Source organism: Idiotropiscis lumnitzeri, chromosome 2 (assembly GCF_059441095.1).
Source record: "Idiotropiscis lumnitzeri isolate Australia: NSW breed Sydney's pygmy pipehorse chromosome 2, RoL_Ilum_1.0, whole genome shotgun sequence".
In the NCBI taxonomy this organism is placed as follows: Eukaryota; Metazoa; Chordata; class Actinopteri; order Syngnathiformes; family Syngnathidae; genus Idiotropiscis; species Idiotropiscis lumnitzeri.
This window is the reverse complement of record NC_142392.1, coordinates 24,999,450-25,023,216: the sequence shown is the minus strand read 5'-3', so window position 1 is coordinate 25,023,216 and position 23,767 is coordinate 24,999,450. Positions and strand designations below refer to the sequence as shown.

The window sequence follows — 23,767 nt, the reverse complement described above, 5'->3', positions numbered from 1 at the left end:
GACGCCATCTTTCATTCGTCTCGTCGAACAAAGAGAAGCTTACGAGTTATCGCCAAGCAGAGGTCAAGTGCGGATTTGTTGAGATTGACGTTTGAAAATGTGTGCAAGAACGACACCCAAGTACAAAGAGGAACTTTGTGGAATAAAAGAAGAGAACGAGCAACATCTTCAACTGCTGGGCGAAGGTTGGAAGCAGCCTCGTGTTGTGCTACACGAAGCAGGTTTGTACACGTCTTACTCGCATTTGCTTGGTAAAGAACGACTTCCTATCATTAGAAATATGCATCACAACATTAAGTTGTTTGGGGAAATGCGTTCGAGGGTATTGCCGTTTTATTTTTAATTATTGCCTTTTACTTGCCGGTGTCGTGCCAAAGTACTTACCCCTGCCAAAATCTGTATCCCCTGTCGCGGGAGCGCGCACGCATTGACTGAAGGCGGCGCGATGTTACTACGTTTGTTTTCATTGAAAGGCACGAAGAATGTATGATTTTGTGTGTTTGATTTGCTGTAATTTAAACCAGGGTTTCCATAAAAGTGGTAGTCTTCGTCGGTGTGGGTTTCAGCACACCATTCGCTACAATTTAACACGTAAAGTAAGCGTTTGACTCCTCCGAAATCGGGGGGAAATTCCCTGCATTTGCATTAGTTAGACCAAAGAAATTTTGCAATCAATGAAGCTACCATAAGGGAATTTCAGTGATCAAAACACGATGGAAAGGGGAGAGGATTAGTGAAGTGGGCTATATCGTTTTTCCAGCGAGATCAAATTAAGTGGCAACATACAGATAGGTGGTATCCTGTTAGAGAACACGTAATTGTATTCCAATTGACTGATTTGTTTATTTTTTTATAACCACCGATAGCTGCGTCAAGAGTAGCAAAAGAATAAAAAAAAAAAAATAAAGTCACTCGCGTTCTGCGTCGGACTCGAGGTGCATTCACTGACCACTTACGCAGTAGGAAAGTTACCAGGGGGGACTGATTCTGGCAGCCTCTGCCACAATAAGTACCCCCCCCCCCCTCTAATCACAAAAATATTGACCCCAACCATCAATTGACCTATTCTGTGTGCTTATTGGATCATTTCGAGTATGTGTGGCAAGTTTGAGCAGGATCGCTCTTTTCTAAGCAAAGTTACCAGGAGGGACTGATTCTGGCAGCCCCTGCCACAATAAGTACCCCCCCTCCAATCACAAAAATATTGACCCCAACCATCAAGTGACTTGTTCTGTGTGCTTATTGGATCATTTTGAGTATGTGTGGCAAGTTTGAGCAGGATCCCACTTTTCTAAGCAAAGTTACCAGGGGGGACCTATCCTGGCAGCACCTGCCACAATAAGTACCCCCCTCTAATCACAAAAATATTGACCCCAACCATCAAGTGACTTATTCTGTGTGCTTATTGGATCATTTTGGGTATGTGTGGCAAGTTTGAGCAGGATCGCTCTTTTCTAAGCAAAGTTACCAGGGGGGACTGATTCTGGCAGCCCCTGCCACAATAAGTACCCCCCCTCTAAGCACCTGCTTTGATAAATGCAGTAATCAAATTAATGCATATGCAAACAGTCACAAACACACATTTACATATTTATTTAAGTGCTAATACTATAAAAAAATTAAATAAATAATACTACTGTATCATAGAACTTTACATACTGTAATAGTGCAGTCCTTAGGTAATATTTATGCTGTCCTCAGTAAATTGTGTCAGTTGTTTTATAATTGGAATTCTATTTCTATGTGTAATTTTGTTTATTGTTTGATCCTCAGTCGGTTACTTTGTGGCTTTTTGACTTTCTTTGCATGTAGGCTTAATATCATTATTGCGACACCTGGACCGAATTGAGTGTGTGGACACACTTGGAATGAAGAACTTCAGCCAGTTAAGTGTTGTAAACTGGCCAGATTTGCCAGTTGCAAATGAAGAAAGCACTCCTCGATTTCCTTCAGAAGTACAACAGGCAGACTGGATGGGAGGGTTGCTGAGGCTGTGACGTGTCGGAAGCTGTTGGATGACCATTTGATATGCCTCTCCTCACGAGGGTCGCAGGCATCCTGGAGGCTATTCCAACGGTCTTTGGCAGTAGGCGGGGGACACCCTGAACTGGTTGCCAGCCAATCGCAGGGCACACAGAGACGGTCTGGTCAAGGCCACGCAAAATCAAAAACCTGGCTGCGGTCCGCCCCGTATTGGCACAGGATGTACGCAGGGGTTTGTGAAGAGATGAGATGAAAGTACGTGGAAGTTCGGCCTAATTAGGGGGGTTGCTGCTTCGTTTGTTTTTATTGTTATTTGTGTTGACACATGTGGGGCATGTGTCAAAGGGGGGAGATAGGTGCAGTATTTTGTTCACATAATTGTTTTTTGCATGTAAGCATTTTTAATAGGACATGTCAACAATGATCATGCAGAGGTGAAAGAGTTGAAGATTGGGCACAGCAGGAAGAATGCAAGCAGAGCCCTTAGTGATGAAAACGTGAACATATGGTTAAGGAACAGGTCTCTTTGATGGCAAAAGTCTGACTACGGTAAACAATTGATAATTAGACCTCAATGAAGTGATTGTGCAGTTGAAAAGTTCATATATTGACTGTGAAAAGCTAAAGTGAGAAACTAGGATTAACTATTTGGCAAACACTAGAACGTATTCAGTCTCGAGGAAGACTGAACGCAGTAAAATTGCAATAAGAAGAACAATAAACCAGCCCAGAGTGTTACAATGTCCTGGAAACAAAAGTTTGGGATTGCCCCTGAGGGTGAAATTCCTCTCTGAACTCCTCCTTTGTGCCCCCGGCAGCAACTCATGAAACAGGGAAACTGATAAAAGATACAATTTTGTTGAAACAGAACATGCAAGGTTAAAGGTCATGCAAAACGAAAAAAAAAAAACATCTAATGTTCCATACTTCAGTTTGGCGACGGATGTACTACGGTAATTCAATTAATGGAACGACATTTTGAGAAGGAAATGACAGGGATATGATGAATTATCATGTTGTGATGGATTAAATTAGATTATGAATTAAATTAGAAATTTTTAGTCTGCGCATAATCCACTTCAAATTATACTGACTCATTGGTTGTGGAAAACGGGGTTATATTAGTTCAGTGGTTCTCAATTATTTCCTGTCACGCCCCCCCTACCAAGAAGAAAATAAATTCCCGCCCCCCCACTCCAGTTTTTTTTTACATTTCGTACTAATGTACATGTTCTTTGTATATTAATGTTGGATTGTCAATAAAATATCGCTTAACAAAGATAAATTGATTCAAAAAATATCATTTTGAGAACGACTATGGTGAGGATCTCGAAACTCAGCACTCTGTGGTGCGAATATTGATGGGATGATAAATATTTACTATTCGTTTTTGTTTAGTTTTTTTTTTTTACTTTATTAACATGAACAAACCAAACAGTTATTAATACGTACATAATATAGAAAAGACAAAAAGAGCCAGGTGGATTTCAAACTAAAATTCTATATAAATAACATAAAGCACCAGTTTGAATATGTTGACTATACATTTTTTTTTATTTTTATAATCCGTTTGACGTCAAACGGCTTCGTTGTGATGACGTCAGCCATTTCCGTGTTCCAGCCTGAGAGCGTCTGCTAAATTGCTAACGTAGCCATCGTCTTATTTTGTTTGGATACGTAATGGTTGCAATACAACATTTCTGTTCATAGCTGCTGGCTCTCCGCCCGAACGCGGTTTGAGTCAGACTTCTTTTAAAAGTCGAGCGTCCATCGAAGCAATTCATTTTAGCGATTAGCGCGCTTAGCGCCTCCTTGCTCGCTCTGCTGAGGCGCAAGATAGCTTAGCATTTAAGGAGCGGCGAAAGAAATCACTTCAACGAGCGACGGGGCGACGCTTTTTTTTTTTTGTTAATCAGGACTGGGCGACACGTTTTTTTTTTTAAACCAGTACTGCGTGAACTCGGGGCACAAACAGCTTTGACGAGCTCAAACTCGCGTGGTCTGAGATCGCCTTTTTTGGTCCCAAAACCATGCAAAAAAGCTGGTTCCCCAGGGTCCCACGCGCCCCCCTCAGCATCGCACCGCGCCTCCCCAGGGCACCGCGCCCCACTATTTGAGAATCACTGTATTAGTTAGTTAAAAAAGAATAGCTAAATTATAGTTGACGTGTTCATGGGGATTGAATGTGAATCATAAACAGAAGACAAAACCAATTGGCATTGGCATTTGTAAAATATGATGAGGGATTAAGTTGGTGAGCTCTTATGGGAGACGGGGCGAGACGCGAATGGATTGAAGCTTCCACCAGTGACCCGTCCAATAGTGTCACCACCACACAGCTGTGCCGGGTGGCCGTCCTCGAGGACGTGCGCCTCCCAGTTACTGACATCAAGCGTAACAGTCCGTCAATGGGAAACTGCTAATCAGTATGAGTAGAATCCCCGTTTTTGCATCGATGAAAGAAAATATTGGATTGGATGGAGAAAAAGAATTGTTACACTTGCGGGTTCAGGGCGCCAAGAGTGCTAATTCACAGGGAAAGGAAAAAAGAATATGGGAAAAAAAATAAAATAAAACCGGGGAGAAGCAGCTAATGCAGCAGCCGACGCATGCAGCTCCCATTGCGTCTGCTCTTTCCGTTTCCGCTGCTCCTGGGCCAGGTTCTGGTGACGCAGCGCCACAGCAGGCTTGTTGTCCGCACCCGCCGGTCAACAAGGTCACGTAACCAGGGTTCGCGGTTAACTTTAAAAACTGCTTGCCCATAGGGCAAGTGCCACTAAAATTTGCCTTGCCCGAGTGGCCAAATTACTTGCCCGACTTGGGCAAGTGACAATTTTTTTTCTCTAAGAATAAAATGTTTATGGTTGTAAAATGTGCGCCACAAATTTAAATAAACATATAATCTGATAAACATAAATTAATCTTGTTTTCATCATCAACCATGAAACCCTACTCACAACAGCAAATGTATCATCCTGTGCAGTTATTAAAAATGTTAATTGTAGTTTTAATAATTAACAAATCTGCATGTTAAATTGGGAAAATGATATTACAGCAATCCAGATGATCAATTTTAAGTCCAGGAGAGCCTATTAATTGAGTAAATTGTGAGTGTGGGAAATTTGTGTATTCCTTTAAGACCAGTGCCTGTGGCGCTGTCTCCATAAGTTTCATAGCATCAACAGAACACAGTCACTGACACTATGTCAGGTCACATCATGGAGCTAATGAATTAACAGCCAATAATCAAATATTACTCCCTTTCTTACTCGCAACTGAATTGTCGACTTAAAAATATTCGAGGTATTTTTGTCATGTCAGAGGAATCCGAAATGTTCCGATTTGAACGAACTTGTCGCCACTTGTAAACATGCGCAGAAGGTAGGAAAACTTCCGGCTGTCAATTTTCGGCCGAAATATCGTAGGTTTTTGTTGTGTTTTTCAAACTTCAAATGAGGATGCAACTACAGAGAGTTCCAATACTGCGGGATTTATTGACGTCCACTTCAACTCGACATTCACTGAACTAACTGATCCCCGTAGCGCCCGCCCATTGTCCCCGATAAGGCCAATGGACCAAACCATAACATAAGGGGGTGTCTGGGTTAAACCATCACCATACAGTGCACACAAACAGATCACGTCACAGTTTTCGTCGGAATTAAAGATATTTGGCTGCTTTAAAAAAATGCTTGCCCGGTCGGGCAAGTTGCCCATAATTTTACCTTGCCCGTGGCCAAATTTCACTTGCCCCGGGCAATCGGGAAGCGATTAACCGCTGTTGGAATTTATCTTTATATCAATGTTAGAATTTAACTTTAACCCAATGTAAACTCAAATTAGTAATCTGACTCCAATTTGCGACCTTACCCAACTCTCACTCATCCAACAATATGCGCGCTCGTTCTGCAATAGAAAGGTATCAGGAAGCCGGCATTTTCACACACGAAGTGGATTTATTCCCAATACAGATTTCCTACATGGCACCTAGATCTCGGATCCCTCTCAATACAACTCTACACCTCTCTTGCCACCAGCGAATGTGTTCTACCTCCGAGTTGCCCAGTAATGATTCATACTATACAATATGCAAATGGCACAGAGACAAAGGCATCCTGGCATGATTCTATTGGCTATGTGTATTGCAGTTAACTTTAGCTCGCTCTCATTGGTCTTTCTCCTCCCGCCGAATCCCGTGGCTCCTCCTGCGTGCCATCCCCCGATGGCCGCTCCTTCCCGGAGTCATCTCGTCTCGCTCAGCACCTTCTGTTTCTAAAACATTCCATTCTTGCACAACCCCCGCAACCAGTTTCGCACCACCAGTCACACTCTCAGCATTTTACAATATCACATTTTCATACATTGGATGCACCAACATCTAATGAACTATGTTAAGCTCAAACTCTTATATTCCTTTAATAGTCAAAAGTATGAAATCCTTTAAGTGTAACTGAAGTTTTGACCATGCTAATGACCAGACATTCAGGAGAGGAATGCAGGAAGATTAGATCACAGCTGCACCACAGGAGGTGTGAACGAGACCCCTCTGAAACAATGGACTTCCATGCCAGGATCACAAAAGTGGCTCCGAGCAGTCCAACCTTTGTTCAGTTTTAAATTGACTGCCATTTACATTATCCTTTACCGCGAACCCTGATGTTAGGGTCCCACAACAGGTGTTCCATCAGACGCACACGATAGCCTGTGTGTGCTAACTTCAGCTCGCTCCTAGAAACGTCTGTGACCATGTCAGGAATGAAATCGGGCATCAAAAGGGAGGTTTACATCGTAGGACGTAATTTTGTGAAATGCCCTCATGGTCCGGTCCAAGTTGGGGTCCACGCATTGCTCCGTGTGCGGCAGGCACAAGTCAAGGTAGCACGGTAAAAACAATATAAGTCGAAGTCGCCCCCTGAGATTTGACTTGACCAAACCAAATGTGTGTTTGTCTTTTTGTGTCATGCAGACGTCTTTGAAAACAATCTCCGTTTTGTGAAAGAGGAGCCAGATTGGACTCACATCAAAAAGGAGGAGGAGGAGGAGGAGGAGATCAACAAGTCACCACTGAACGTTGTCCATATAAAGACTGAAGATGAAAACAAGGATGAGAGTGAGGACAACAGAGGGGCGGAGCCTCCAAGCAGCAGCTCAAGTCATCACGTGACAACAGAAGGTGATGAAGACCACCGGGGGCCATCACAAGCACAAAATGAGGACACCTTATCAGATGCTCATGATGATGATGATGATGATAATGAGCAAACTAAAGGTGAAAGGGCATGTCACACTGACTCATTATCTTCAAAGTTGTCTTTAAAAGGGCACAGAAAAACACACAGTGGTGAAAAACCTTTTTCATGCTCAGTTTGTGGAAAAAGCTTCTCTCAAAAGACACATTTAACAAGCCACGCAAGAACACACAGTGGAGAAAAACCTTTTTCTTGCTCAGTTTGTGGCAAAAGCTTTTCTTTTAAGCAAAATTTAAAAACACATACACGATTACACACTGGAGAAAAACCTTTTTCATGCTCAGTTTGTGGAAAAAGCTTCTCTCAAAAGACACATTTAACAAGCCACGCAACAACACACAGTGGAGAAAAACCTTTTTCCTGCCCAGTTTGTGGCAAGAGTTTCTCTCGAAGGTCTCATTTAATAATTCACTCAAGAACACACAGTGGTGAAAACCCCTTTTCATGCTCAGTTTGTGGAAAATGCTTCTCTCAAAAGGCAAGTTTAACAGAACACACAAGAAAACACACGGGAGAAAAACCTTTTTCCTGCTCAGTTTGTGGCAAGGGTTTCTCTCGAAGGTCTCATTTAACAAGCCACTCAGGAACACACAGTGGAGAAAAACCTTTTTCCTGCTCAGTTTGTGGCAAGGGTTTCTCTCGAAGGTCTCATTTAACAAGCCACTCAGGAACACACAGTGGAGAAAAACCTTTTTCCTGCTCAGTTTGTGGCAAGAGTTTCTCTCGAAGGTCTCATTTAACAAGCCACTCAAGAACACACAGTGGTGAAAACCCTTTTTCATGCTCAGTTTGTGGAAAATGCTTCTCTCAAAAGGCAAGTTTAACAGTACACACAAGAAAACACACTGGAGAAAAACTTTTTTCATGCTCAGTTTGTGGAAAATGCTTCTCTCAAAAGGCAAGTTTAACAGAACACACAAGAAAACACACTGGAGAAAAACCTTTTTCTTGCTCAGTTTGTGGCAAAAGATTTTCTTCTAAGTCAAGTTTAAAAAAACATACACGATTACACACTGGAGAAAAACCTTTTTCATGCTCAGTTTGTGGAAAAAGCTTCTCTCGAAAGACACATTTAACAAGCCACACAAGAAAGCACAGTGGAGAAAAACCATTTTCCTGCTCAGTTTGTAGGAAAGGTTTCACTCAAAAATCAACTTTAACAAATCATACAAGAACACACAGTGCAGAAAAACCCTTTTCCTGCTCAGTTTGTGGAAAGAGTTTCTATCGTAAGTCGCTTTTAACGAGCCACACAAGAACACACAATGGAGAAAAGCCATTCAGTTGCAGCGTTTGTGCTAAAAAATTCTTTTCTAAAATCGGTGCTGAGAGTCACAATTGTGCTGGCGAGAAAAGCAGCGATCCTTGTAGCTTAAAAAAAAGAAAACAAAAAACTGAAGGAACTGACTCTTTGTGGTAAGATGTAAATTTTGATTTTGAATAAAATATGATCTATTGAATTTTGCAAAGCTTTTTTATTGACATAAAGCCAATGTGATCTGTGCCAGAAGAAGCAATGTGTCTGAGTGATGATGATTTGTTTTGGTGTTTACATCAAACATGTCAATAAAATAAATTGCCTTTGCCTGGAATAACATTTTTTAACATTATGCTTTTTAGTTGTCTTTTTCATCGTACTTAATGGAAAAGGTGTGAGAAGAAACTCTGCTTATGAAATCGTTACCTTCCACAATCATCAATAAAATCACTTGTTCCACTTGCTCAACTGGCTTTCATTACGCTGTGAAAAGGTGAAAAACTGAACTAGAAGTTGAACTATAAAAAGAACCAGAAAGACAAACGCAAATCGGCTCAGTTTCTCTCAAAGGTTTTAGGATGTCAGGAGTTGGCAACTTGATGGCGACTGGAGTCAGCGCTGGTTTTCTCGCTGTGTTTGGCTGGCTCGTATATGTATGGTCCATTGAACAAAACTCAGACTCTTCAAATATGCCCTCCCATACATTTAATATTTCACTTTCTGAATAAATTTCTGACTGGCTAAAACCTCTTTCTAGGTTGAGCTCTATCAAGTGTTTGGGGTTTGTTGCTAAGCGGAATCTCACTTCGGAAAAAAACTATCATTTTGTCAAATACAGTGAAACCCCGCTACTTCGCGGTTCACCTTTCGCGGGTTCAGTGCTTCGCGGGTCTAAAAAATAATCGGGGGCATTGTAGTTTCGCCGAGCGGCAGAAGGGGGCGCTGAAGCGGTTAGACGGCCGGCGTGCGCCGAAGAGGAGAGTGGACGAAAAAGAGAGTAGACGAAGGAGAGCAGGTTCCCCCGGACACAATTGATGGCGACGTTTCGCGCGGTTCGGACCGTATCAGAGCTCCGGCCGGCGTGCGTGGCAGTTAAGCCGTAGATGAGCACCTTCCCCGGGCACGGGCGGTGCCAAGCGGGCCCTAAGTTTAACCGAATGGAAGCTCCCGAGGAGGAGGGCATGCTCGCGTCACAGTAAGCCGAAGAGGAGCACCTTCCGCCCGGGCACCGGCGGAGCGCGAGGCTGTCAGTTATGAATGAATAAATAAATAAATGAAGAATGCCACCTATCATTTCACTGTCATGATCTGTGCCTGTCATGCCGCGTGTTTTTGTTTTTTCAGCTGTGTGGGCGTTCCTCCAGCGATCGTCTCGTCAGCTGCTGCGAAACGCGCTGATTACACTGACTATATAGTGATTATAATAAATAACCTTTGTATCACCACCTTTTTTCCCGGGTCTGCGTTTGGAGAGTCCTGTTCAATCCTCCAGCTCTGCTGGAGGATCATAACATTCACAGGGCACACCGGACGGCGTACCACCAGGTAAAAGTCGAAGTAATTAAATAAATACAAAAAGAAGTAATTGAATAAATACAAAAATAATGGCCCGGGAATAAAAAAATAATAAGTTTTAATAATAATTTTTTTGTTATAACATGAATTTCACTCTCTCTCTCTCGCTACCAGTGTGTGTATATATATATATATATATATTTTTTTTTTAAGCATTTTGGAAGGTGTGCTGCTACTTCGCACCTATATATATATATATATATATATATATTTATATATAGATATAGAAGTATTTATATACAGTGTTTTTTTTTTTTTTTGAAGGTGCGACACTACTTCGCGGATTTTCAGTTTTCGCGGGTGGTCTCGGTCCCCATTAACCGCGATAACCGGGGGTTCACTGTATACAGTCATAATTCAAATATGTCAACATGAAAGTCAGAGTGAAAGTGTTGTTGCTTAATGCTTATGTGTAGGGATTTTGTCTCTTCAAACGTAATTTTGTTTTAAATTGTATTTAGAAAGAGAAATTTTAGTAAAAAGGGGAATGTTGGAACGTACTAGCAGGCTAAAAGTCATTTTGGGGAAAAAAAAACAAAACAAACGTAAATCATGCAATAAATAGTGACTATGATGCCAGGGCCCCTTTAATTCTTTTTGGTATTGTAGTGTATTTTCACAAGGTCTGACATAGACAACTTATTTTATGGCCATGACAACTGTTGCTTTGAACTCCCTCAGGGCTTCCTGACTCCCCCTTTGACACGTAGATTGCCGCCCTGAGAGGCACGAGACTTTAACTTTATTTACGGGGGGTCAGGAAGCAGAACAGGGGTTATCTGCGTCCCAAGGAGGGGGTTTACAAAAGAGGGGTCTGGCGCCGGGAAGTCGCACCTTCGCGGAGTCTGTGCCCCGCAGCCATGGGGGCAGTTTGAGGAGTCAGCTAAGAGACAGCTGGATAAAATGCATATGCAACAAGGGAAAATTAGATATTCATGTCCTTTGTTTGCCTTCCCTATAAGAAGGGAAGGCGCGAGAAGGGGACACCTTTTTTCTTTTGGGAACTTCTGACATCAGCTGAGATCAATAAAATCTTCTTCCAACCACCGGTGTGTGTCAGAAGTTTTTTCCATCACCAAGCCAAAACCTTGCCTGGCGACCTGTCCGGAGGGGAGCTGAGCCAGACCCGCACATCAACAGCGGAAATTTACCACAGTATCCAGATTATAATGGAAGCAAAAGGTACCCACGATGAAACTATCTCGAAATGCAAAAAGAAATACTTGTAAACATATTTCTCGAAAAGGATTTCTATTCTATTAATGACATGTTGCGATGGCCCCCATCAATATGTTAGGGTCCCACAACAGGTGTTCCATCAGACGCACACAATAGCCAGTCACGAGTAGACTGGTCGTATCAACGTATCAATTATTTTAATATGTAAAATTATCAACAATTTAAACCTTTTTATTTCACACTTGAATATTTCTGAACATATTTGTTCTTTTGAAATTGGATGCAATTTAAATTATTCCATCCCTCCAGGCATTTTGTGCCGCTCATCCGGGGTCGGGTATATGAATGAATTTTTTTGTATTTTTTATAATTTAATATTTATTTCAAGATCAGGACTCTTCTCAATTAGTTCAATATTCATAAAATGTTTCTTCATTTGTTATTAATTGAATTAAGTCTGTATGTGGTTTCCAATTTTAAATTTTCCTATTTCACTATGTAAATAATCCAATGTATAAAAAATATAATACAGCATTGTCAAATATACCAAATATATTTTTTCAATTTATAGTTTTTTTTCCGAAGTAAGATTCGGCTTAGCAACAAACCCCAAACGCTTGATAGAGCTCAACCTAGAAAGTGTATTTAGCAAGTCAGAAATTTATTCAGAAAGCGTAATATTAAATGTATGTGAGGGGACATTTGAAGTGTTTGAGTTTTGTTCAATGGACCATACATATACGAGCAAGCCAAACACAGCGTGAAAACCAGCGCTGACTCGAGTCGCCATCAAGTTGCCAACTCCTGACATTCCAAAACCTTTGAGAGAAACTGAGACGATTTCCGTTTCTCTTTCTGGTTCTTTTTATAGTTCAACTTCAAGTTCTGTTTTTCACTTTTTCACAGCGTAATGAAGGCCAGTTGAGCAAGTGGAACAAGTGTTTTTATTGATGATTGTGGAAGGCAGCAATTTCATAAGCACAGTTTCTTCTCACACCTTTTCCATTAGGTACGATTAAAAAGACAACTGAAAAGCATAACGTTAAAAAATGTTCCAGGCAAAGGCAATTAATTTCCTTTACATGTTTGATGTAAACACCAAAACAAATCATCATCACTCAGACACGTTGCTTCTTCTGACACAGATCACATTGGCTTAGTATCAATAAAAGAGTTTTGCAAAATTCAATTTCATCATATTTTATAGAAAATCAAAATTTACATCTTACCACAAAGAGTCAGTTCCTTCAGTTTTTTGTTTTCTTTTTTTAAGCTTCAAGGATCGCTGCAATTCTCACCAGCACAATCGTGTCTTTCAGCACCGTTTTTAGAAAAGAATTTTTTAGCACAAACGCTGCAACTGAATGGCTTGTCTCCACTGTGTGTTCTTGTGTGGCGTCGTAAATGCGACTTACGATAGAAACTCTTTCCACAAACTGAGCAGGAAAAAGGTTTTTCACCACTGTGTGTTCTTGTGTGGTTTGTTAAATGCGACTTTTGAGAGAAATTCTTGCCACAAACTGAGCAAGAAAAAGGTTTTTCTCCACTGTGCATTCTTGTGTGGATTGTTAAATCAAACTTTCGAGAGAAGCTTTTGCCACAAACTGAGCAAGAAATAGGTTTTTCACCACTGTGTGTTTTTGTGTGAATTTGTAAATTTGACTTTCTAGAGAAGTATCTTCCACAAACCAAGCAGGAAAAAGGTTTTTCTCCACTGTGTGTTCTTGTGTGTGCGATTAACCTTGCCTTTTGAGAGAAGCATTTTCCACAAACTGAGCAGGAAAAATGTTTTTCTTCATTGTTCGTTCTTGTGTGCCTTACTAAATTAGATTTCCGAGAGAAGCTTTTGCCACAAACCGAGCAGGAAAAAGGTTTTTCTTCACTGTGCGTTCTTGTGTGCCCTTTTAAAGACAGTTTTGAAGTGAATGAGTCAGTGTGACATGTCCTTTCACCTTTGGCTTGCCCATCATCATTATCATCATTAGTATCATCATCATCGACATGAGCGTCTGATAATGTGTCCTCATTTTGTGCTTGTGATGGCCCCCAGTGGTCTTCGTCACCTTCTGTTGTCATGTGATGACTTGAAGTGCTGCTTGGAGGCCCCGCCCCTATTTTGCCCTCACTCTCATGCTTTTTTTCATCTTCAGTCTTTATAGGGACAAAGTTCACTGGTGACTTGTTGATCTCCTCCTCTTCCTCCTCCTTTTTGATGTGAGTCCAGTCTGGCTCCTCTTTCACAGAACGGAGATAGTATTCACTGACTTCTGTAGGACACAAAGACAAACACACATTTTGTTTGGTCAAGTCAAAGCTCATGCGGCGACTTTGTCCTATTTTCTACAGTGCTACCTTGACTTGAGCCTGCTGCACACGGATTAATGCGTGCGACCCCAATTTGGACCGGACCATGGGGACATTTCACAAAATTACGTCCTACGATGTAAACCTCCCTTTCCGAGCAGCACAACTGTGATAAACGAGCATTTAAAAAGGAAGCACGTTGCGGCCGATGCCCGATTTCATTCCTGACATCGTCACAGACGTTTCTGGAAGCGAGCTGAAGTTAGCACACACAGGCTATTGTGTGCGTCTGATGGAACACCTGTTGTGGGACCTTAACATATTGATGCAGACCACTGGGGGCCATCGCAACATAATGTCATGGATAGAATAGAAATCCTTCAAGTAAAATATGTTTACAAGTATTTCTTTTTGCATTAAGAGACAGAACTAAATGCTCCTGGACTTGTTGGTAGAAAAGGGGGTTGTGACGTTCACCCTTTTTAAGCCCATTGTAAGCCAAAGATGCAGATGCATTCCTTGCAGCATGCGCTTGTTCACTGATGAGATCCGTGCAACCCTGGATGGATGCATTAAATGTTTGGATGAGGTGAAACTACGCACATGTGCACAAAACAGTGCAGGGCCACCCGAGGTTCATTGACTCTCACCCGACCAAGACAGTACAAAGTTCATCAATAAATAAGACCAATACGTGCTTGCTTTTTTAAACACTTAATATTTTGTGTTTTATCCACTAAAATTGATTAACCGCCATTAATGCTTTCGCCGCAGTGTGCACATATTTTAGAGTCAGGCAGAATTCCTTCCGTAAGGAATTGCTTGAACAAGATATGTCAGAGTTATTGCCAAAAACGAGACAAGCCTGCACAAATGAATCACCCAGCCAAGATTGTCTTTGTCACTTGCGAGGAGCAGTCCGGCAAAGAGAAAAGCTTTCCCGCTCTTGTGCGGCGTTTTATTGAAGCACAGCAAAGTAATTTGTATATGCAAACTCATAAAGAATGGAAAAACATGAACACTTTGACTTCATCACACCCGTCCTCACACTTCCTGTTGTTCGAACGGTTTCAGCTTACAAGACATGTTTGGGTCACACTTCTGTTCAATGCGAGCTAAACGGTTTCCTGTCAAACACGGTTCAAGACGTGCATCTGTTTTTGTGGCTTCCTGCTAAACTGCCAGCATGGACACAACTCTGTTACCACTGAACTCACGTTTTCCTGTTTAAGAGGTCCATGTTTTTGTGACCTTCTATTAACCTGTAAGCATAGTTTTGAAACTTGAGGTGTCAGGTTGAAATGCCCTGAGGCCTTTGGGAGAGCTTAATTTGCTGCTGACTGAAATAGCTGACTGCACCAGATAAAGGTGACTGACACCAGGGAAAAAGCAGGCATTGTTGTTCATTTTTACAGCCGTCCTGCTTCCTTCAGCTCTGTGCACCCTCTCTCGCTGCTAGCCCCCCCCCATATTAAAAAATAAAACGGCAATAACCTTGAACGATTTCCCCAAACAACTTAATGTTGTGATGCATATTTTTAACGATAGAAAGTCGTTCTTGACAAAGCAAATGAGAGTAAAACGTGTACAAACCTGCTTTGTGTAGCACAACACGAGGCTGCTTCCAACCTTCGCCCAGCAGTTGAAGATGTTGCTCGTTCTCTTCTTTTATTCCAGAAAGTTCCTCTTTGTACTTGGGTGTCGTTCTATCACACATTTTCAAACGTCAATCTCAACAAATCCGCACTTGACCTCTGCTTGGCGATAACTCGTGAGCTTCTCTTTGTTCGACGAGACGAATGAAAGATGGCGTCGTTTTTTTCCTTCGAGAAAATGGCAGCCTGTTCGTCACGAAGGCGGATAACAGGACACACCCCGCTGTGATATGATTGGCTGCTGGCTATGTGGAGCACTGTCACCAACTCACCGACAGATGTCACCATTTGCGATGCAAATCATCGTTATCTTCTTCTAAACATTGGAAAAACGTACGATTTGAACCGTATGCACATGAACAAACATTTTAGTTCCCAAATATGAACTTGAGAGATGTATTGAATTTTACTTTTGTTGCTGGTTTTGTTTATACATCTGACACCATGTCGTCGGTTGGATAGTATTTCAAATGTATTTCCCTATTATTAACAGTTGACATGATAAAGTGATACTTTATGTCAACATATTTGCACCTTTGCCTTTTTACAGGCTTTTTTGACAAGTTGCGATGTGGTTGTAAATTTTAAATTAAAACATGTCACTCTTTTATTACTTAACTGTTATTGTGTTCGAAAATGATTTGGGTATTTATTTAAGTACTTGAATATTTCATTATTCGTTTTAGTATTCATTAAACTACAATAATTCACTATTAATTTCAAGATTCATTGAACTGTTTTAGGAATAATTTAGTATTCAATGTTTAATTGTTACAGAATTTACTTTTTAAATTTTGGTTTCACCATCTTAATCTTATGGAAAATTATTTAACAACCACCAACACAAGGTTTTTAAAGAGAAAGTTAAAGATGTCCTTTCATAGTCCCACAATGGGGAAATTTGCAGTGTTACAGGAGCAAAGGTATAGATCACACAGAGGCGGCAGCGTAATGTAGCCGTTAATGTATAACATTAGCAGCAGACATTCATAAAAAGCATGCAAATATACACTGTATATACGTAAATTCCTTCCGGAAGGAATTGCTTGAACATTTTTCGATTGTACTCGTCTGAGTACAGTTTCTCGTCAGATGAAGACAAAGCCGCCCATATATCTGTATTTGTACTATTTCCTGAATGCCAGAAATTGAAGAAACTAAATATTGGAACTCTATTCAGTTGTTGTTGAGTCTTTATTTGACCCTATTCTTCTTGAGTACAAAAAACGAACACGCATTGGAGTAAGTTTGGCTTTGAAGATTCATTTACTAAATGTTTCTCATTTTCTCGGTGGCTCAACTCCAACAGTGGATATAAAAGTACACTACATCTGTCAGCATAGTTTTGAAACATGATGACATGACAAACTTAATTTCTTTAACAACATTTAAAAACCAGAAAATGTAATATGTTAAATAATCAGTTCAAATTTTATACTGGGAAAAAACACGGAGTTCACCCCCCACTATTGGTTATTCTTTGGCATACATTTTCTGCACTGATTTTATTTGGCATAAACAAATGTTTAGCAAACCGACAAGTAAAAGGCAATAATTAAAAATAAAACGGCAATAACCTTGAACGCATTTCCCCAAACAACTTAATGTTGTGATGCATATTTTTTAACGATAGAAAGTCGTTCTTTACAAAGCAAATGAGAGTAAAACGTGTACAAACCTGCTTTGAGTGGCACAACACGAGGCTGGTTGCAAACTTCGCCCAGCAGTTGAAGATGTTGCTCGTTCTCTTCTTTTATTCCACAAAGTTCATCTTTGTACTTGGATGTCGTTCTTTCACACATTTTCAAATGATAATTCCAAAAAATCCGCCCTTGATCTCTGCTTGGCGATGAGTCATGTGCCTCTTTTCGTTAGCGGCTAGCTAGCTTACAAGCTAAGCTAACTGCACCGAAAAGTATCAACACGCGAAGATGAGTTTATCGGGACACAAAGACTTAATGAATTATGTCGTGGTACTTTAGAGGAGCACTAAGGATCGAGAGACCTCATTGTTGGGACAGAAAAGCGACTGTCCTCAGCGAAGCCGGACCGAGATCTTACATTGTGGAAACAAAGCATGGACAAAGAGTGAGGAGGAACAGGAGGAGTCTTCTGAAGGTTCCCGAGGACTGTAAGAAATCTTCTGATACGGCTGAGGCTGCAAAGCAGGTGGATACATCGAAGGAGCACAGACCAAAACCACCAGCAATTTCTGGGATTACTGAACCTCTTCGAAGATCAACAAGAGTTAGACGACAACCGGACAGGCTGATTGAAAATGTTTAATGTTGTGTGATTGTTGCTAAAATTGTTGTAGAGCTGCTTGTTGTCATAAAAAATGGATAGATATTGTTAAGAAGTGAAAATAATTGATAACAAAACAAAATTATTATAATAATAATAAAAAATAATAAGAATGAAAAAAAAGCTTAGGCATTGTTTAACGTTTGAAAGGGAGATGTAATGATAGCAGTTATATCATTGGCCACTAGTTGGCAGTATTGCCCGATGTGTGTTTTGGTTACCAGACGAACAAGTGTGTCTGCACAGAGACGAGAATGCAAGTCAGTAAATTAAGAGACACAAGCTTGCAGCATCACGTTGCCTGCGTGACTTCTGAAGATAGAAGACGGAACATTACAGTAATCATTAAAAAAAACGTATAGTAACCATAAAATTATTTTAAAAAAACGTATCGTAAACATACTAAAGCTGTTGCTTTATGTTATTTACAAAGAATTTTTGTTTAAAATCCCCCTGGCTCTTCTTTTTGAGTTTTCTATATTATGTACGTATTAGTAGCTGACCTTCCCACAACTCCCTGGCAGAAGGTAGGCACTGATTTTTTTCATATAAGAGAACATTATCAGATTCCCAAGCGTGAAAAAATCCTGAGTGACATGGCAGGTGCTAAGTACTTCAAATTAGATGCATCGCATGGATTTCGGTATTCATAAATGTGTTTGGTTTGCTTCTGTGAATAAAGATTTTAAAAAAAACGTATTAGTAAATATTTATCATCTCATCAATATTTGCACAACAGAGTACTGAGTTTCGAGATCCTCACAATAATAATTCTCAAAATTATATTTATTAGCAATTTAGCTTAGTTAAGGGATATTTTATTGACAATCTAACATCAATCTACAAAGACAGAAAAAGATTGGTGGTGGGGGGCGCGAATCTTTTTCTTCTTGGTAGGGGCGGGCGTGAAATAATTGAGAAGCACTGCTAGTATTTGCAGACATTATATTCATACAATCTCGCAGCCCGAGTGAAACACAGCATTGTTGCAAGTTCGGGAGGAGAAACTTAAACGTCCCACTGCTGGAGTAGCAGCGGCTTCTCGAGGCAAAGGCGGAAGTGACGTCAGATCTTACGCGCCAATGTGGCGTTATTTTAGTTATTTTTTATTTATTTTTTTTATCAACCGAATTAAAATATTATATAGAATATATATTGAAATAGAACAGCCAGGGGTAAAAACATACACAGAGGCAAAGAAAGATATTTGAAAAATACGTGCTTTATCATGACGTCATTAACAAGCGCGCAGCTTCCGAAGGACCTCGACCACATCCACCGACCCGTCCACGCCGGAACAAAAAATCCCACCGCTAAATTCTTCTGGTTTAGTGTGGAACTGACTGTAATTTTCTCACAGGATGTCCGTTGATATTCTAAAGGACTACGACATAATTCATTAAGTCTTTGTGTCCCGATAACCTCATCTTCGCGCGTTGATGCTTTTCGGCGTAGTTAGCTTAGCTTGTTAGCTAGCTAGCCGCTAACGAAAAGAGGCACATGACTCATCGCCAAGCAGAGATCAAGTGCGGATTTTTTGGAATTATCATTTGAAAATGTGTGAAAGAACAACATCCAAGTACAAAGAGGAACTTTGTGGAATAAAAGAAGAGAACGAGCAACATTTTCAACTGCTGGGCGAAGTTAACAAGCAGCCTCCTGTTGTGCTACACAAAGCAGGTTTGTACCCGTCTTACTCTCATTTGCTTTGGAAAGAACGACTTTCTATCGTTAAAAATATGCATCACAACATTAGGTTGTTTGGGGAAATGCGTTCAAGGTTATTGCCGTTTTATTTTTAAATATTGCCTTTTACTTGCCGGTTTGCTGAACAATTGTTTATGCCAAATGAAATCAGTGCAGAAAATAAATGCCAAAGAATAACCATTAGTGGGGGGTCAACTCCGTGTTTTTTTTCCCAGTTTAAAATTTGAACTGATTATTTAACATTTTACTTATTCCGGTTTTTAAATGTTGTTAAAGAAATTAAGTTTGTCATGTCATCATGTTTCAAAACTATGCTGACAGATGTAGTGTACTTTTATATCCACTGTTGGAGTTGAGCCACCGAGAAAATGAGAAACATTTAGTAAATGAATCTTCAAAGCCAAACTTACTCCAATGCGTGTTCGTTTTTTGTACTCAAGAAGAATAGGGTCAAATAAAGACTCAACAACAACTGAATAGAGTTCCAATATTTAGTTTCTTCAATTTCTGGCATTCAGGAAATAGTACAAATACAGATATATGGGCGGCTTTGTCTTCATCTGACGAGAAACTGTACTCAGACGAGTACAATCGAAAAATGTCGCGATGATCTCAGCCCAGCCTCACATTTTCTAGGTTTCCTATGTCAAGGGTCATGTAGGTTGAATCGGTCGTCCTTGCTCCCTCCCACTTCCATGTTCCACGTCCAAGGCTGACCTTCTCAGGCAGGCGGCAGTCTCTCCGTCTCTCCTGCTCACATTCCCCTGTAATCTCGTCAGTGTACAGATTGTGTGGTGTATGTTTTCCCAGATCAGATTATATTTTTGGGTCTTCTTGATAGCATCCCTGTGATGTCCTCCCCCAACTTGATATGTTTGTATCTTCTTTGGCCTATGTGGAGAATGTGTTTTATTGTATTTGTCCATGAAGTGCTATCTGGTTTGTCATCAGTTTGACCTGAGCAGACTGAATCTGTTTGTTCTGAATGAGAGTGTGGGTCATGAAAATACTATGTGTGCAATTTTGAGGTCTTACATTTAAACTAAGTCATGTAAATTTAGCATATGAATGCATCAGTAAACACCATGACTACAATCCCAGTCAATCTGATCGATGCACTGTACTTCTACATTCATTTGATAAATGGTTTTTGTTTAATCAATGTCGAACATATTCAGTAAATATGAAGCTGCTCAATTAAATAATTGACCTTCTGTCCCGTAAGTGTTTAAAATAATGCCAGCAATCATAATACAATCCTTCAATAATCAGGTGTGGCCATTCCCGATAAGAAGGGAAGGCCGGAGAGAGGGGACACATTTCCCTTTTTGCTTTTTGGGGAGACTTCTTTTGACATCAGCACGTGACAAAAATAACCAAAATGGCTGTGTCAGAGAATTTTTTTCCATCACCAATTCTGCCATGCTCGGCAACCTGTCCAGGGGGAAGCTGCACCAGACCCACACATCAACAACAAAATATACCCCATTTTTGGTGTCACAAACAGGATTCTTGCTCCATTGATGGTCTCAAGGGTGCTGGGGCGCAGGCGTTCAACAGCCGGCCGGCTGAACTTTAGGTGAGATGCTTTTACTCACAATGGGTGTTGTGCGCCTGTGTCCAAGCGGTCGGGGCTGTTGGCGTCGTTAAAGAGAGCTTGTGCGTGTGGGTCTGCTGGCTGATTGGTCATGGAAAATGTCCCTGTGTTAGTTTCAATTATAGTTTTAACAAGAGGCCAATATCATGACTGATTAAGACATTAAAAGATGTCAAAATAACCGCACTGTGAAAGAACATACGAAAATGTATTAAAAAAAAAATAAATAAATGAAAAAAAATAATGATAGGAACTATGTAAATGGGGACTAGCGCGGGAGAAATGTGCAGAAGATAAAGAAAAGAAAGGTCTAGTGGTTAAAGAGATGAGAACTAAGAAGTGTAAAATTATAGCTATAAACAACATAGTTGTGAATAAGCTCAGTTTGAGCACAGACCCTGGCCATGGTGTAAATTTTAGCAGGAAAATTATGAGCTGATAATAGAAATAATGAAGAGCAGCGCGCTTCCACGAATCGTATTGGGCACTTTGTGGCATGGAACACAGTAAGGATCGAGGCGTACCGTTGTGTGGAGGGCCTGGGGCTGAGCCGACAGTTTCGCTGGTACGTAGCAAGAGATACGCTGTTCAGATACGTACCCTGTGATTACTCGTGTTCTGGTCGGATAATTCTGTCAGGGTCTTGCCAGCGAAACGCTGGGAAGAAGGTGGCAGGACTCTCCAAACGCGGACACAGGAAAATCAGTTTAACAAAGAGTGTTTATTGATTCACAATAGTGGAAGTCCAATCATCAATTAAGGCAAATATATCTATCTTAGCATTACATCCGTTGATAAATCAGGAGAAAACACAAAGCGCTGGCGGATAAAAGCTCACACCAGGAAGGAGATAAACGACGGAACGAAAAGCGCTTGCACCGGCAAGGAAAAGGAAAAACGATCAACATAAATAGCTTGCCAAAAGGGCAAGAGGGAAAACCAATTGGAGAAAACGAGGAACAAAAAGAGACCAAGCAATAGCTGGCAAAACGTGGAACACAAAGAGATCCAAGAGCAAAAATGCATGAACAAGAGAACAATCGATACCAGGGTCATGAACGTGAGCAGTGCAGGAAAATTATCCGACGCCGGGCAGTCAGTGTAGGTGGCTTAAATAGTGTGTGTAATTAGTCAGTGGATGGATGTCAGGTGCGGCGCCGGTGGGCTGGTCTCCCACTCGTGATGACGCGGGCGGAGTCGGTTGTCGGAGGAGACGCCTCTGCTCAGCTGAGAAACATAAACAAAAGTGCACATGGCAGGGAGGTGACGAAAACAACAACAAAACAGGCGTGACCGGCACGGGTCACGACAACTGGGGGAAGCAGTTAATCCAGCAGCCGACGCATGCAGCTCCCATTGCGTCTGCTCTTTCCGTTTCCGCTGCTCCTGGGCCAGGTTCTGGTGACGCAGTGCCACAGCAGGCTTGTTGTCCGCACCGGCCGGTTAACAAGGTCACGTAACAGAAGTAGGGGTGGTTATAGACATGGGTTGTGAGTGGGACGTGCTTTTGCTGTGGGTTGTGGGGTCACTGGGTGATGAGCGGTCCAAACCGAGCCACTTCCTGAAATGTGCCATCCTGTGGTCCAGCGCCATGCCAGTCACAAAGAGCTCCACTAGCACGGGGGCGCCATCGCTACCCCCTCCTCCGACAACGCTTCTATGGCTTCCAAATGCACACTTGACGCCTCAACCCGATTGGGACCACATTCCACGATAGGGGTGCCCACGGAGCCTCAGCATTCAACGACCGGCAGGTCTTGGCATTCCGGTGACGATTGATGGACAACAGTTTTTGATGGTGGAACAAGATATTCCACGCTTTGCAAGCTCCCTCTGCATATCCTAATGAGCAACAACACTGTCACGTTTGTGGGACTCTTGAGATTGGCCGAGTCACTGCCATGGTCCGAACCCGCACCTGTGAAACAAACACTGGAATTCGAGTGGGACTGAATTTCCAGTTGGACTGAATTTGACTGTGCACTTCCGCCGGGGGAAGCATATGTTGTCCTCCGTTCCAGCAGATTAGGCAGCTCTGAGACCAGGGTGGTGTTTCAGCACCCATTACGAATTCCTCTGTTATGGAACATTTTCCGAATTTCTCAGCACTGTGGTAGACAATGAATTGGTCACTCTGAAGCGAAAGCTCTGTTTGCGTCTCTGCCAGAGGGGTTGTGGACCCGGGGTCTGACTGATGTTGTGCTCTGCTCCACAGCTTCTCCAATTTGTTTTTGCTATGTCTGCGCCTTCCCCATTTGACAGAGTTAATGCCGGCACAGCTTGGGGGCAAAAGGGGGCATTCCGGAGATAATGGCTGGGATGAGGACTGCACTGCTCTTGGTGCCCTCCACATCCTGGAATGGACTCTTTCCTGTGGAAAATGGATTTCATTGGCATCTCTGGTGCTCAATTTTTGTGTGGAGTGTGTCTGCTTGTTGTATTTCATGTGGAGTGTAGATGGAGTTGGATGCAGACTGGAATCTCACTTGGAGCAAGCGACGAGGAGGACTCCAATGAGGGTCATAAGATGTGGACGTGATCGTCTGAAACAATAGTGTTTGCAAGAGCTCTTCGGTGACGAGGGCTTGGCAGCTCTCGAGCGACACGATGTCATGGGATTCTCTCGCTGGAGCGTGGCCTCAACTATGTTTTTGCATATCATTTGACTCGTGTTTGTATTTTGTATGTTTGTTTCTTGTCCTATCATGCCTTTATCACGCTGTGGATTTATTCTGTTCTGTAACGGTGTTCCTTCATCTAGCTTGCCTGGTGGATGCAGGTTCACTAGAAAGGTTCAGCGAAGCTTTAATGCCTCCATATGGACTAAACTGGAAAGTGTTACTGCCGGTTTGCTTAAAGATCTAACATTGCGGGGGGAACTCCTTCGTGACCGAGGTGGTTGATTTGTGATTTTTTTGGAATTATTGCTGGATTTATGTGTGGTCCTGCAGGAGGT

At 41.6% G+C, this 23,767-nt stretch overlaps 2 protein-coding genes across 2 annotated transcripts in view; both read left to right on the top strand.

Moving 5' to 3' along the window:
* Nucleotides 1-23,767, top strand: part of LOC148342075 (uncharacterized) — a 170,147-nt gene that overhangs the window by 2,097 nt on the left and 144,283 nt on the right. The window lies entirely within an intron of this gene.
* Nucleotides 2,029-23,599, top strand: LOC148342080 (uncharacterized). Its single transcript, XM_088284646.1, has 3 exons — nt 2,029-2,086; nt 7,304-8,523; nt 23,573-23,599. Exons 1-3 carry the CDS (start codon nt 2,029-2,031, stop codon nt 23,597-23,599), a joined length of 1,305 nt encoding a protein of 434 aa, XP_088140772.1.